The 14,775-nt window shown below is 45.7% G+C and overlaps 1 protein-coding gene across 2 annotated transcripts in view; it reads right to left on the bottom strand.

Moving 5' to 3' along the window:
* Window positions 1-764: 764 nt before the first annotated feature.
* The window catches only part of COPS2 (COP9 signalosome subunit 2), a 764,758-nt gene continuing 750,747 nt past the window's right edge, over window positions 765-14,775 (bottom strand). For both annotated transcript variants that reach the window (XM_069624784.1, XM_069624783.1), the window contains exon 13: window positions 765-1,529. In XM_069624784.1, coding sequence (XP_069480885.1) covers window positions 1,385-1,529 — 145 coding nt within the window. In that variant the 3' untranslated portion in view covers window positions 765-1,384. The remainder of the gene's footprint in view (window positions 1,530-14,775) is intronic.

The raw sequence follows: 14,775 nt of genomic DNA, 5'->3' as shown, positions 1-14,775 counted from the left end.
AAGTAGATGGACAGTTGGCAATGAAATTACACATCTAACAAATTAATATATTGCGGTTTGCACATCGAGTGCGGTTCCAGCAAGTCCATCGAAATTGTATTTGGGTTTTTACATATGTATTGTACTTTATATTCTAGATTTTACTATAGTTTATGTACATCTCCCTCTCTAAATAGATATATTTATAGAACTGTACAAAATCTAACCTATTGGGCCGTACGCTTCACAATTCTGTCCTGTGCGCGTCCATACGAATCTGCATCTTTCACTATTGACTGAGTAAATGTTCTCATTGTCATGGAGGATTAAAACCTATAACATATACAGATCCTCTCAAATGTGTTACGAGCCGCGCTGAACCCTCAGAACATTGTTCAGAGAAGACAATACTTTGTAGCACCAACCAAGTGGAGATTGTATTTCCTAAGCAGCTGCAGATCCAAACTCTTCTGAACCCACGGCTTTAATAGGACATTATGGTTTTCCTTTAAAGAGCAATACTGAAAAGGCTGCATATAAATCAAGTTAGCCAGACTAATATATACCAATCCCGCACAGGGCATGTTTATGCTTTAACTTTCATATTTATAATTATATACAAAACAAACGATAAAAATATATGCCACATTTAAAATTATCTTCTCAAAATATTTTCTCAGAACTAAAAAACAAAATATTAACAAATACTAAGACACCTATCATCTGACTCGCTAGGCTACCCTACCCCGGTCCTCCAAAATGTAAAGAAAACACATCAACCAAACTTTACAATTTCTGAGCTGCACTGTTTATTTTGCTGCTTGAAACCTAAGTGACAGTATGCCACTGTAATTACGGGGTTTCTTCTAAACCTTTACTACACTGCAGGTACAGAAATATACGGACACATTTTTCGGTTTTTGAGAACTGACATTTTGCAAAATGCAGCAAACATTTCAATTTATACATGAGAAAAGAAGGAAGTGTTCAAAAAAGGTATGCATTTCAAGTTATTGCAGGTTATTTCTGTGAGAATCTCTGCAGGTAAAACAGGTTTAAATTTAACCAACAGTAGCGTGTCTGTGTGTTTAAAACGATGAAAAAAATCTTCTCTCTGGTCTAATAGTCCTTGACAAATTACTACGATGTTGCATGTATGGGGCAAGATGTCAAGAGCATAAATCCCGTGGCGTTTTGGTTTTTTCTGGAGGTTAAAGCTGTTTTTTCTTGGGATAAATGCAGCAGCAAAACACAAACCAGCCGATCGAAAAAAAGCACTTCCGTCGTAACTCCAATCATTTTTCAGGGCACACCAACCGACAGTAGTTTTGCCATTCCCAGTTCTTTCAAAGTTTACATCACCGCACTGTTGCCTTAAGTACTTTATGTAAAAGCTTGCTCTCCGTTACGCCAGCTTGCTGACTACAGCTTGGTTGAGAGAATTTAGCTGGTTTGTCCATTTATCTAATGCTGTGTACCGTGCACCACCTCTCTTTTGATGATCCAGTTCAAGGAGTTGGTTAACTTGATCAATGCGGCCGTGGATAGCGCTGTGTGGAAAGAAGAAAACAAAATTACTAATGTGCACAAAATAAATAGAGTAGATGCAACATACTGAACATACATAAGGTTGCTTTGGGAGGAGGGAGAGTAAAGAGCAAGATCAGAGAGGAGGACGACGACTAAAGAGAGGTTGCTGTTTTAAGATAGGCTTCGAGGAGAACATTTGAGGCAAGGAAGGGCCATTGCTGCAAGAGGGACAGATGAAAAGGAAGGAGGATAAAAGCCAAAACCATAGGAGGTTGGAAACAGAAATAGGAATAGAGGTCCCAGAGGAAGCAGGAGGCTAACAGGAGAAACGGGAGAAGATGGGGAGAAGAGAAGCACAAGTTACTTACCCCATGTAATGTTCTTTCGACTGGAGTTTCCTACCACACATTCCTCATCTTTGATATTCGATATCCAGCTCCAGCTGCTTTGGAGAAAGAAAATGTTCTCTGGCAGAGGGCGCTGTGCATCTATTGAGTCGACTCAATGTCCCTCGAGGGCCTCCGTCTTGAGGATGATGTCATCGAAGGCATTTACAGCATGCTCAGCACCCGATGGCTTCAGTTCAGTTTTTCCCCTTACAGTTTAAAACCTGCATAACCACGGGAATGACCGTACTCGGACTTGAAGGAACAAAAGCTGTATTAGCATGGGAAATTCTACTGTGGGGTAGTTTGGGAGGAACATCCAGTCGAAAGAACGTTACCAGGGGTCACTTGTCCTTCAAATGAATTGTGTCCTCCCACGTAGCCTTATCTTTGATAGACTACCAAAGCAGTGTTTGATTTGGTGGAGGGAGTAGAATTTGATTTTTATGGTTTTCATGAAACAAGTGCAGGACGGCTTTTCGAAAGCTACCATCCTGACCAAGGGAAGATTCCAGGCAGTAATGCTTTGTAAATGTGTGAATATTAGACCCTGTTGCCGCTTCACAAATACTTTTTATCAGTAGACCCCTTTGCAGGGCTGTAGAGGTAGCCATGCACCTGGTGGAATGGGCCCTTAAACCTTCAGAAGGATCCTTCCCTGCCAGCCTGTAAGATTCTGAAATGGCCCGGATGATCCATCTGGATAAGGTCTGTTTAGTAACAGCATGACCCAGTTTGTGGCCCGTATAGCCAATGAAAAGTTGATCAATTCAGAGTTTTGACAGTGTAGATATATAAAAGCTGAAAGCTCTACGAGGGTCCAATTTATGTAACCTTCTCCTTGCTAGGATAAGGTGGGATAGAAAGAAGGCAAAACAACTTTTTGTTCTATGTCGAAATCAGAAATGATTTTGGCTAAATATGAAGGTTTATCCCTTAGAATAACCCTATCCTTATGAAAGATGGTAAAGGGTGGTTTGGACGAAAGTGCCTGCAACTCGCTCACTCTACGGGCTGATGTTAGAGCTACCGATAGAATGGTTTAAAAGGTTAACAACATTAAGGGACACGAGTGTAAAGGTTCAAACGGTCCACACAGACATTTTAGGACTGAATTAAGGTCCCAAACTGGAACCTGGAACGGAGAAAGGGTGGAGCAACACATAGGCGAGCCCCTTTAAAAATGTTGTCACCAGTGGAATTTTGAAGTATGAACATCCCTCTGACAAGCGCCACCAAATATCCTTTAATAGTACCAATCTGGGGCCCCAGTTTGAATAAAGATAGTGGAAAGGATAGAACATGGAAAAGGATCTACATTCTTATTTCTGCGCCAGTTGCGGAATTTATTCCAACGTCAACAGTACAAAGACTTTGTTGCTGGCCTTCTGGCTGAAAGCAAAATCTCCATTACGTCATCCGAGAGGTCCTAATCCTTGTATCTCAGCCTTTCAGAAACCAAGCGTGAAGGTGGAGTGTTTTGACCTCTGGATGGAGAACACAACCCTCCTCTCACGCGAGAAGGTCCTCTCTTTGTGGAAATATTGGAGGACAGATGCACATGTCCGGGTACAACGTCCTCCTGGCCCAATTGGGGGCAATTAGGATAATGTGATTGAGGACACGTGCACAGGAGTGGAAATTCTGAGTCCATCACAAACACGTCTGCTAGAGCTCATGTTGAGGGAAAATTCCCTGGAGCAACACAGTTCACACTTCCGGTTGACACTGGTCACAAACAGATCCACTTGAGGCGTTGCCCAAAGGGTCAAGATCTTTTGAAGGACTTCAAGAGCTTGTTCCCACTCGTGGGAGACTGCTCTGCCTGCTAAACGGGTCTGCCCCTGTGTTCTCCTCTCAGGTGAACTGCCAATAGAGATTCCATCTTAAATTCCCCAGTACCAGAGCTGCATTGAACTCTCTGCACAGTGGCAGTAACCCTACACCACCTCTCCTGCTGATGTAGTACATGGCCACTGTGTTGTCCGTCACTATCAGGACATTCTTTCCCCGCGTGTCCGATTGCCCTCAGCTCCAAAAGATAATGTAGTTTGCACACAGATCGAGACCAATGACCACTGAGTGTCAAATCGTTGGTGTGGGCTCCCCACCCCATGAGTGAGGCATCCATCACTACTTTTATCTCCGGCCATGGTTGCCAAAAGGGTTCTCTCTTCAGAATGTTGTCCTCGCAGGCCCACCACAGAAGATCCTGTGCGACCCTGGCCTCCGGCACCAGAAATATGCAGGATGCCATGAGGCCAAGCAACCCCAATAAATAAATAAATGGAAGGCCTGGAGACACTGGGCATTTGGTGACCATCTGTAGAATGTCTTGAGCCCTCACCTCAGATGGCGAGCTCTTTTCCAAGGATATATTGAGAACAGCTCTGATGAATTGGAGTTTCTGAGGTGGTGTCATATGGGACTTCTTGTAATTGCGGGAGAAGCCCAGCCTGTGAAGAAAGTGGCAGGCAACATTGACATGATCCAGGACTTGTTCGGGGAGAATGCACCCTGATCGTCAATCTTCTACGTAAGGGTAGACATGAATCCCCCTTCTCCTGAGACTTGCTGCCACTACCGCTATCAGTTTGGTGAAAACCCTCGGGCGGAGGTCAGCACGAATGGCAGAACTCGAAATTGATCATGAGAACCGCCAACTGCAAACCTCAAGACTTTTCTGTGCTTGAGATGGATTGGCACATGAAAATAAGCATCCTGAAGGTCCAATGACACCACCCAATCCTGGAGTTGGAGGGCCTGAAGGATTTGAGAGAGTGTGACAATCTTGAACTTGTTCAAGTATCTCAAGTCCAAGATGGTCTCAGTCTTCCTTCCTTTTTGGGTATTAGGAAATAGGGGAATACCAACCCTTGTTACTGTCCGCTACAGGCACCGGTTCTATAGCACCTTTCTCTAACAGGGTTAAAATCTCCTGCACAAGGAGCAGATCTGGAATCCTCAAAGAGTGGTTCCCTGGTGGATTGTTCTGAGGTCTCTGTATAAAAGGAAAGCAGTAACCGTGGGTAACAGTTTCCAAAACACAAGCATCCAAAGTAATGTCTTCCCATTCTTCTAGATGCTGAGACAGTCTGCCTCCCACTGGTGAACTGTGACTCAAGACCTCAGAGGTTTTGAGGCATCTGATGCAGTGGCAGATGGTAAAGATGCCCTTGCTTGAGCTGGTTTTGCACCTTTTCCTCGTTCACCATGAGGAAATCTTCTTTGGCCCCTTTGACCAGTCATTCCTCTTGCCCTTCCATCCGAGGAGTAGTAGCGAAAAGATTTACCCCTCCAAGGTTGTCCAATAGGTCAAAAAGGCGGAGGTTGCCTAATAGCAGCACCTAAAGATTTGGCTGCCACCTTCGAGGTCTGGAACTTCTCAAGGCTCATCAGCCTTGTTGCCAAAAAGGAGAGACCCGTCAAAGGGCAGGTTGAGAAGTCTGGATTTCACATGGCAACCACGCAAACTTGCGCATAACGGTGCTAGTAGCCATGGCTCTGCTGATGCGGTCAGCAAAATCCAGACCTGACTGTAGAGACACACACATGGCTTCTTTGCAGTCTACAACTGTGGAAAAGAACCTGTCTCTTTCACCCCCTTCGGGAATGTGCTCTGCCGCCATGGAAATGCAATCCCATAGAGTGAATGTAAATTTTGCAAGGGCACATGTGGAGTTGGCAGATTTGAGTTTCATACTCCCAGCAGAAAATACCTTTCTTGCCCATTCATCTACTCTTTTGACGTCCCTATCTGGAGGGATGGTAGGGTAAGCTGCTTAGATGCTGCAGTTGCCTGCACCACCAGACTCTCTGGAGTGGTGTGTTTCGACAGGTAGTCAGGGTGACTATTGGAGAGCGGTACTTCTTGGTCAAGTTTTAATTTACAGCCGGATTGGTTTCCGGTGTTTCCCCAATTCATTGGCACCCTTTTTTGCAAGACTATGTGAAACGGTAATATAGGATCTGACGGAGGACCCTTATCTAGGATGTCTGTTAAATCATCCTGTTCGAATTGCAATGGAGACCTACTCCACCTCATGTAGTCCACTACCTGGACATGAGTTGTCTGTAGGATGCATCAGCATGCTCCCCAGTATCTGGTCTCCCAAATTCCAACTCAGATGAGGGGTCCACCCCACTTGCTGATAGTAGGTGTCAGAGGTCTCTCAACCTTGACTCCGCTGCTATAAAACTCTCTGGTACATTTGGCATACCATACTGGAGGCCAAATGGAGCCTCGTCATCTGATTGTTCATTCTCCTCATATATAGAGGAAAGAGTTAAAATAGTCTTTTCTTGGCAGAGGAACATAGGTCTTCGCAGGTATGAGGGGTTTTACAAACAATGGATTCGACACTGGAGGAGTCCAAACCTTTTTCATTGGAGTCGTAGGCTTTAGTGGGGAGCTCATCGTTGATGGCGCAGCAGGCGTCGATGCCTTCGGTGTCGAAGTCGACATCAAGGGTTTGGCTGGCGTCGAAGGGGTGGATTGAGTCGTCGACCTCGACTTAAGCTTTTGGCTCGACTGATCCTTCGGTGTTAGTCATCAGATCGAGGCCTTAACAGCTCCCGATGTGGATCGGGCCGTCGCCCCGGGTTCCATGACGCACAGGATTTAGGTTGAGCCCTTTCCTTCCCAGCTTCTTGCGAAGGCGTAGTAGCAGCATGGTTTGGAGGCTACTGTTTTTCAAATATTTTGAGCATCTCTGCTCTGAAGGCCTCCCACTCGGCAGAAGTGGATTTTTTTGGTTGGGCAATATACCCTCTCAGGGGAAGCGTCAGACGTATAGTCGAAGAAGGCAAGCTATGGTGCCTTCTCAAACTTCGATGAGAGCCACTCCTCGATCTCGACTGCTTAACCTTCTTCCTCCAAGTAGTCTCGCCCCTTGACTATTCAGTCGAAAGTTTTTTGGCTGGGGTAGGAGATTTAGGATTCAACCTACCTTCTATTTCCCCTTTCGTTCCTTCAAGGCCTTTCCTGTCATCAACTGGCACTTGGAGTAGTCCTAGGTGTTATGGTCTACCCCAAGGCACCACAAACACATGCGATGTGGATCAGTCAATTACATTTTCGAATCACAATCACAACACTTTTTTAACCCCGTCTTCAGGGTTGTCTGTGTCGATGAAGACATTTTCTCAATTCTCTTTCGAAATACCGAAGTCGTCACGAAAGTGAAGAAGCGTGCTGTATTTCTCAAAGCTTAAGCATTCGCCGAAAAACGGAACTGAAGCCAACGGGCGCTGCGCATGCTATATATGCCTTCAATGACATCATCCTCGAGACAGGCCCTTGAGGGACAGAGTCGACGCCATCGATGCCCAGCGCCATATGCTGAAAAAACACATTTTCCAAAGCAGCTGAAGCTGGATAACGAATATCAAAGATGAGGAATACATGGGAGGACACAATCCATTCGAATTGCCAATATCATAAGTGCCAAAGGTAGGAGGGTGACAGTAGGTGGTGCACAGACAGCTCAACAAAGCATTGCCAATCCAAAACAACCAAACGATATGGGATGAAGGGGAGTCGGGAGGTGGAAGGCGGAACCGGGAAAGCCCAAGTTGGAGGAGGGTCAAGATACCAAGAATGAAGCCGTTGGGAGCCTTACTCACCTGTGATTAAGAGTTGGTAGGGCTCAAGCCTACATGCAAATGAACAAGCAAACCAGAAAGGATAGTCTTAGACAGAATAAGATCGCAAGGGCAAATCCACCAACTGAATAAAGAATACCAGCCACCCAGAAGTGACTAAACCCAGGAGATAATAGGCTAGCAGGCAGCCCTAGATCATATCTGGTGGAACTGTTAAGTCTACCACATACTCTAAATAACACTTGCTCTATCACTCAAAGGAATGCTCATAGTCCTTCTTGGACACCTGAGACCAGCAGGTGTACCTTCGCTAAAGCTAGAACAATAAAGACAGTAATCTAATAACTATCTTAATAATTCTCCGATTAGGAATCTTTGGTGCAGGCAACTATCAAAAGAAATGTAGGTGACTAATGAAGATTAAACCGAATTACAAAACTACCAGAGACTGGCCTTCAGCCTTATGAACATTCCCCCCCATGGACAAATCATTTCTCCTTGACCTCACGTTCTTTTGAGGAGACCTCTCCATACAGTGCTTTCCTTGCCCCAACTCTTGCTGTGCTTTGTAAAGAATAAATAATCTGTTATGGAACCCTGATACAATTCTCCAGTCTTCAGTTGCTTGCTTACTGTGTCACACTTCCAAAATAAAAAGATCCATACAGATAATGCTAAAACTTAAGAATTCAACCATCCGCACAGGGAGTATGCGCTCGCTTGGGCTTTTTAAAAATGTAAGAAATAGAATGTTGGGAGATCAACCTTAGAAAATGTGTGGGGCGAATCCGCCCACATTTTCCTATGCTCGCCGCACAACAATCACATAGTCAAGAGTACTCAGGAGGGACACAGACGACAGGCGCGGTCCTCCCCGTCACATTTAGCTGGAATGTGACAGCCAGGAGTACATGAAAGCATCTCAGGAAGAGGGCAGGCAACCCCTTCCTACTGCCATGGCCAGCTTAATTAAATATCAAAGGCTCCATGGAGCCGCCCTGCTCTTTTGTCAAGGAGCTGTGCGGAGTCAGTGCAACGACAGTTAATTGAGGCAGGCCTGTGAAGAAGCCTGGTCACAGACCTAACACAAGGGACAGGAAACGCCAACTCCTTTTTGATATGCAATGTGTCAGCTTGAAGCTAGCTCCCACCCCTCTGTAGGAAGGGGAGTGAATGTCATGTCTTGGACAAATGTTTACAGTAGGCAACCCATGCAGGGAACCCCCTTTCAGAGGGAAGTAGTATGTGATTTGATGGAGACAAAGTCTGTTCTCACCACAAACTTCAAGAGAGACGTGAGCTTTAATCAAGAGTCACAGAGGGCTCAATTAACCGGAGAGACAATAATAGTACATGTCACCCCTTGCCTTTACTGTTGCAAAGCACTCTGGTTAGGACCTCACACATAACAGAAGATTGTTGGTGGGGACCCAGGAGTAAGGTAGGCCTAGCCTGCACTAATTGCTGGTCCCCATTTGGCTTTAAAAGAGGGTTGAGCCCCTCCTTTGGCAGATCACCCGACGACTTCGAAAGGAGTAAGGACGACTCATTTGGACCCTTCAGAGGACCCGTAAAGCAGCTCCAGAGCAATACCCAGTCAGCACACAGCATACCCCGCTAGGTTCTGCCAGCAAGCTTCCGAGGTTGGAAGTGCCGGAGAGTCCTGAACAAAGGACAAAGAAGTTACCTCCAAACACTCTCCTCAGTTTTGGGCCGCCCGCCTTAAAGGACAACATGAGCCCAGTGAAGAAGCTAGGAGTGCCACGACAAGCATCAACCAGCGTTCATCTTTTAAGGAAATTTGAGGCAGTTGAGCCCTCGAACCGTGACAGGCTGCACCAGTGACTGTTGTCACCTTGCAGTCAGTAAAGCCACACTAGACACCTCAACCAGCGTTACAGATCCGCAAACCAGCAGAGACAACAATTCTTGACTCTGAGCTGCCGTGTAGGCCAGCCTGCAGACATCCTTCCAGCCTTGCTTGCTGTTCTGCCTGCTGCCAGATACCTGCAGAGGTCCCCCCTCTTGAATGCTGGCCCAGGAGCTGCAAAGCATCATGGAACCGACTCAACGCTGTCGAGCATCAAGATCATCTCAATCATTCTCTGAAGGCCCCTATTGACATTTACGACCCCTTGCTCCCTTGGTGGTGAAACCAACTGACCTTGAACAGTTAAGACTGATTGCTTTACCTACTACCCTCCTGTCAGTACTCAGAATGCATCCCTTTCCTTCGTGAAACGGTCTGTCCTTTGGTCATTTACAGGGTGGGCTGTATTTTGTAGTGTGCTAGAACTGTCTGTTGTAATAATACTAAAGTAGATATGTTTATACAACCTTGACTGGACAGTCGCTTTTATCATTGGTAATTGTATTTTCGCTGTGTCGCAACTAACCAACGGTCCACAACCTTGCAGAGATAAGCCTGCCGTCCGTCCACGTTAGCAAAATTGGACAAGGAGGTTTATAATTTACATGCGTTTCCAATCTGTTCGGATCCTTTCTGGTGTACTAGAGGTGTGGGGCTGATTGATGGTTCAGAAACCGATATTCATCCCTGGACCACTGGTGCCCCAGAAGTTGATTCGTCACAAGAACACAAACCTAATCATTTTTCTATTGATTGAATGGGATTGTGTCAGGCTTCAGAAAGTATTCCAAGGAGAAGGATTCCTAATGTAACAAGAGTCGGCAACGTGTGCCTCCCCTGACCTTTTAGACTACAACAACTTCCATGACAACTCACCACTGACTATGCTGAAAAGGGCTGATAGGAGTTGTAATCCAAAACATCTGGAGAGCCAAAGATTGTAGACCCCCCCCTGCATTAAAAGGAGGGCTATGCAGTCTGCGCAGCAATGTACTGCCCTGCGAGTCAGGCAGGGGGAAACGTCCCACCACCCTCCCCCTAATAATACTGGTGTCATTAGGCAATGTTCTATATTGTCAACATGTCAATGGGGACTGAGTAGTGGCGCCCTCCAAATTTAAACGGGAAGAAGATGTTTTCTGGTGAAAAAGGTCCCGTCTCCCGTCCCTATCGAGGGACGCACCTGCAATATGGAGGAAAGGGGACTATAGACTAAGAGTACATTAGTCACTACAGTGAGTAACTATTCATTACTCTTACATCCCGTCCCCTTTCCTCCATACTGCATGGCTGATTACAACTAAATGTAGCCCGAGGGTGGATAGGAGACCCTCCTTAATAAAATAGATTCCTTAGAAGCGCCTGTCTGCAGGTACTGTCTGTGCTTGTGATGTATTGGCACATGAAAGTAAGCATTGTGAAGGTCCAATGATACCAGTCACAAAGCTGGAGGGCCTGAAGGATCTGAGACAGGGTAACCATCTTGAACGTGTCCTTCCTGAGGAACTTGTTCAAGTTTCTTAAGTCCAAGATGGGTCTCAATCCTCCGTCCCTTTTTGGAATTAGGAAATATGGGGAGTACCAATCCTTGTTCCTCTCCGCTACAGGTACTGGTTCTATAGCACATTACTCTAGCGGGATTAATATTTCCTGTATAAGGAGCAGATCTGAAATCCTCAAAGAGTGGTTCCCCAGTGGATTGTTCTGAGGTCTCTGTATAAAAGGAAGGCAGTAACCATGGGCTACAGTTCCCAAAACCCAAGCATCTAAAGGAATGTCTCGCCATTCTTCTAGATGTTGAGACAGTCTGCCTCCCACTGGTAAACTGTGACTTAAGACCTCAGAGGTTTTGAAGCAGCTGATGCAGTGGCAGATGGTAAAGATACCCTTGCTTGATCTGGCTTTGCACCTCTTCCTCGTCCACCAAGAGGAAATCATCTTTGGCCCCTTTGACCATCTATTCCTCTTGCCCTTCCAACTGAGGAGTAGTAGCAAAAAGATCTACCCCTCCAAGGTCATCAACTAGGTCGAAAAGGCTGTTCCCCGGTGGATGACAGGCTTTTATTTTTATAAAAAGGAAGACAGTAACCTTGGTCAACTGTTTACAATGCCCATGCATCTGAAGTAATATCCTGACACACTGTCAGATGCTGTGACAGTCTGCCTCCCAATGCAGTCTTATGAACCAAGTCCTCAGAGAGGTTTTGGGACAGCTGATGGCAAAGTAGCCGCTGTTGAGGCGGTTTTAGTACCTCTTCCCCGCCCATCACAGGGAATCTTCTTTGATCTGACTGTCCTCTGCCTCTTCCAAATGTGGAGTGGTGACGAAAGGACCTACCCCTCCAGGGGCGGACCTGTGGGGTGATTTGGAGGTTATCTAATCGCAGCCCCAATGGATTTGGCTGCTGCCTTTGAAGTTTGCAGTTTCTCCAGACTTTCATCAGCCTTGCTACCGAACAAATGAGTGCCGTCAAAGGGCATGTTGAGCAGCCTGGATTGTACGTCTGGAGCAAATCCTGACTTTCTCAAACAGGTACACCTGCGCATAACTGTACCAGCCGCCACTGCTCTGCTGATACGGTCAGCGGAGTCGAGACCAGTCTGGAGGGATTCACACAGCGCGTTTTTTGCATCCTTGACTATGTTTAAAAACCCGTCACGTTCTTCCTCTTTGGGGATATGGTCAGCCGCCATGGATATACACTCCCAAAGGATGTGAGTGAACCTAGCCAATGTGCACGTGGCATTTGCAGACTTCGGGGCCATACTTCCAGCCAAAAACCTTTTTGGCTAAAGCGTCATAACGCTTATCCCTAGCAGGAGGGATAGTTTAGGCATTTTGTCTAGTGTTTGAGGTGGCAGCTTGCACCACCAGACTCTCCGGAGTTGGGAGTTTAGATAAATAATAAGGTACCACTGCTTGACACCCTGTTTTTAGAGGTCAGCTTCTTGATGACAGCCAGATTGAGTTCAGGCCCAATTGGTAGCTACATGCTTTAACAAAGCTGCATGGAACGAACAATTGGGGCTTCCTGAGGTCCCCTGTCCAGAACGTCGGTTAAGTCACCCTGTTCAAAAACTGGACTTGGTCTAGCCCATCCCATATATTCAACTACCTGTAGGTAACCTCGGCATGATCAGATGGATCTGATCTGCCAAACTCTGCCTCTGGTGAGGTGTCCAAATCACTGGCATCATGCAGGCACTCAAGAAGATCCTTTATTCTAGATGCTTCCGAAATTAGGGCCTCACGGACTGATGGTGTACCATATTGGAGGCCAAAAGGTCTAGACTCATCTGATGATGCTTCTGCGTCCTCATAAATGGAGGAGGGCCTTGAAATAGTCAGCCCTAGGCAAAGGGGTATATGTTTTCTCCATAGTACCCGATTGGGTCTTAATATTTGTCGACAAAGGTGCTGAAATGGTTGACGGCTTTGATGGTTGTGTCTACGACTCGACGCTTTTAACAGAGGAGCTCGAGGCCCAAAGTGTCAATGGGTTTTCATGAGTTTTTGGCACCGATGGCGCGTCTTTCGGTGCCAATTGCATAGATGAAGTCTCTCAGCGCCGATGGCGTAGACAGCTCAGTCCTCAAAGGGACTTTTCCTGGACTCGAGGGATCCTTAAACCGCTCTTGAGGATTTTTGCCTGCTGGGCCTGAAGGTGCACAGGATTTATGCTTATCGGGTTTTTCGACTGGTGCATGGCTTTTGGTTGTATTCAAGGGTGTCCAGGCTGCATTCTCGAACCCCTTCGCTTTAAGCCTCAACTCTTCCCACTCAGCTGGCGAGGCAGTTTTTGGTGGGCATACCACCCGTTCCGGAGAGGAACTCTAAGACGTCGACCTATGGTGCCGTTTCTTCGAATGTCTAGACTATGAAGAATGGTGTGAATCACTTCGCGATCTGGATTGTTCATTTTTCTTATGGAAAGGAAAAACAGTTCTTGACACATCCTAAGTTTGTCTTTTCAACAGAGTCTAAGGGGATTTATGGGTCCTACCTCCCGCCAGTTTCCCTCTGCGCTCTCTCAGGCCTTTCAACGTCATGACAGGCAGTCCTCGCACTCCGATGAAGGATGAGCGGATCGCTGACAACACAAGCATATTCTGTGGGGGTCTGTAACAGACATCTTCGAACGACAGTCACAGCATTTTTTGAAACCCGACTTCGGAGTAGAAGACGCTAAGCCATCTTTCAAAGATTTCTCTCATCAAAGATTTCTCATCACAACCGAACCAAGCATACCATATCCAAAGTGTCAGCGTGGAAAAACCGAACTGAAGCCAACGGATGCTGAGGGCGCTAATTGCCTTTGGTGACGTTGACCTTGAGACGGAGGCCTCCGAGAGATATCTCGCGCAGTGTCCTCTGCAGAATTTTTTTTATCTAAAGCAGCTAAGCTGGATATTGGAAATATCATAAGATAAGGAATAAGTGGGAGGAAACAATCCATTCGAAATGTACTTCTCATGGTTTGAATATTGTTTTATGTACCTAGTTTTATAAATGTATTCCCGCCCATGTCATGTGTGCGCTTAAGCAAAGCGGTATTAAACAGAAAAATCCTTAATTCCACATGATGCACTAAGATCGACCTGAATATGAAATGTTTTATTTTGGTACAAAACACTTCCCGAATAACTGTTGACTGTCCTCAGTGTTTCTGCTCTATATAAAACTCATGTTAGATGAATTATTTCACAACCACATAATTACCTGCAGTTTGTAAATGCAAAATGTTTGTTTGGCACAGTTTCTGTTCCATGAGCTCCCCATGCTATTGCTGTATATATTCCAGAATCTAAAGGTTAATGAGATCACCGAATGCTTTATTTCAAGAAAACGATAGGCAACACTTGACTTTGTGGCACATATTTTAATGTCCGGCCTCTATTCACTGAGACACTTCTTACATTTTCTAGTTATTTCGAATACCATTTGATGCAGGGACAACTTATGATCTACAAAAACAAATTTTAAGTAACAGAAACATTATACAAATTAATAGTTTTTCCCCTTTTCGTAATGGTGGTGGTATGAGTCTAGAAATTACGCTCCCATAGCATAGGCAATGCATTTTGTTGGCCGAAAACCAACCACATCATGTATTTAGCATCGGTAGTACAGACTCATGAGCATGACCAGACAGCGTCCATTTTGGAGGAATAGAATTCGCCATTTTGATTAATCTTGCTTCTTGCTTTCTATTCAAACTACTTTGCTGTAAGCGTATTCTATTCCGTTGTTGCTCATGCAATAGAGCAAGGCCACAAGATACATGTTGAAACACAATGCAGGCAACCCAGACAGTAATGCCCGGTCTCCGCCCTCAAGTCCTTGGAAGTAAGCAACAAGGCATTTAATCACTACGCAGGTGCCAGCTAGTCTCGCTGATGCGGTAG

Source organism: Ambystoma mexicanum, chromosome 11 (genome assembly GCF_040938575.1).
Source record: "Ambystoma mexicanum isolate Mex_15411 chromosome 11, UKY_AmexF1_1, whole genome shotgun sequence".
In the NCBI taxonomy this organism is placed as follows: Eukaryota; Metazoa; Chordata; class Amphibia; order Caudata; family Ambystomatidae; genus Ambystoma; species Ambystoma mexicanum.
Note: the sequence above shows the minus strand (reverse complement) of the source record. Positions and strands in the feature narration are given on the sequence as shown.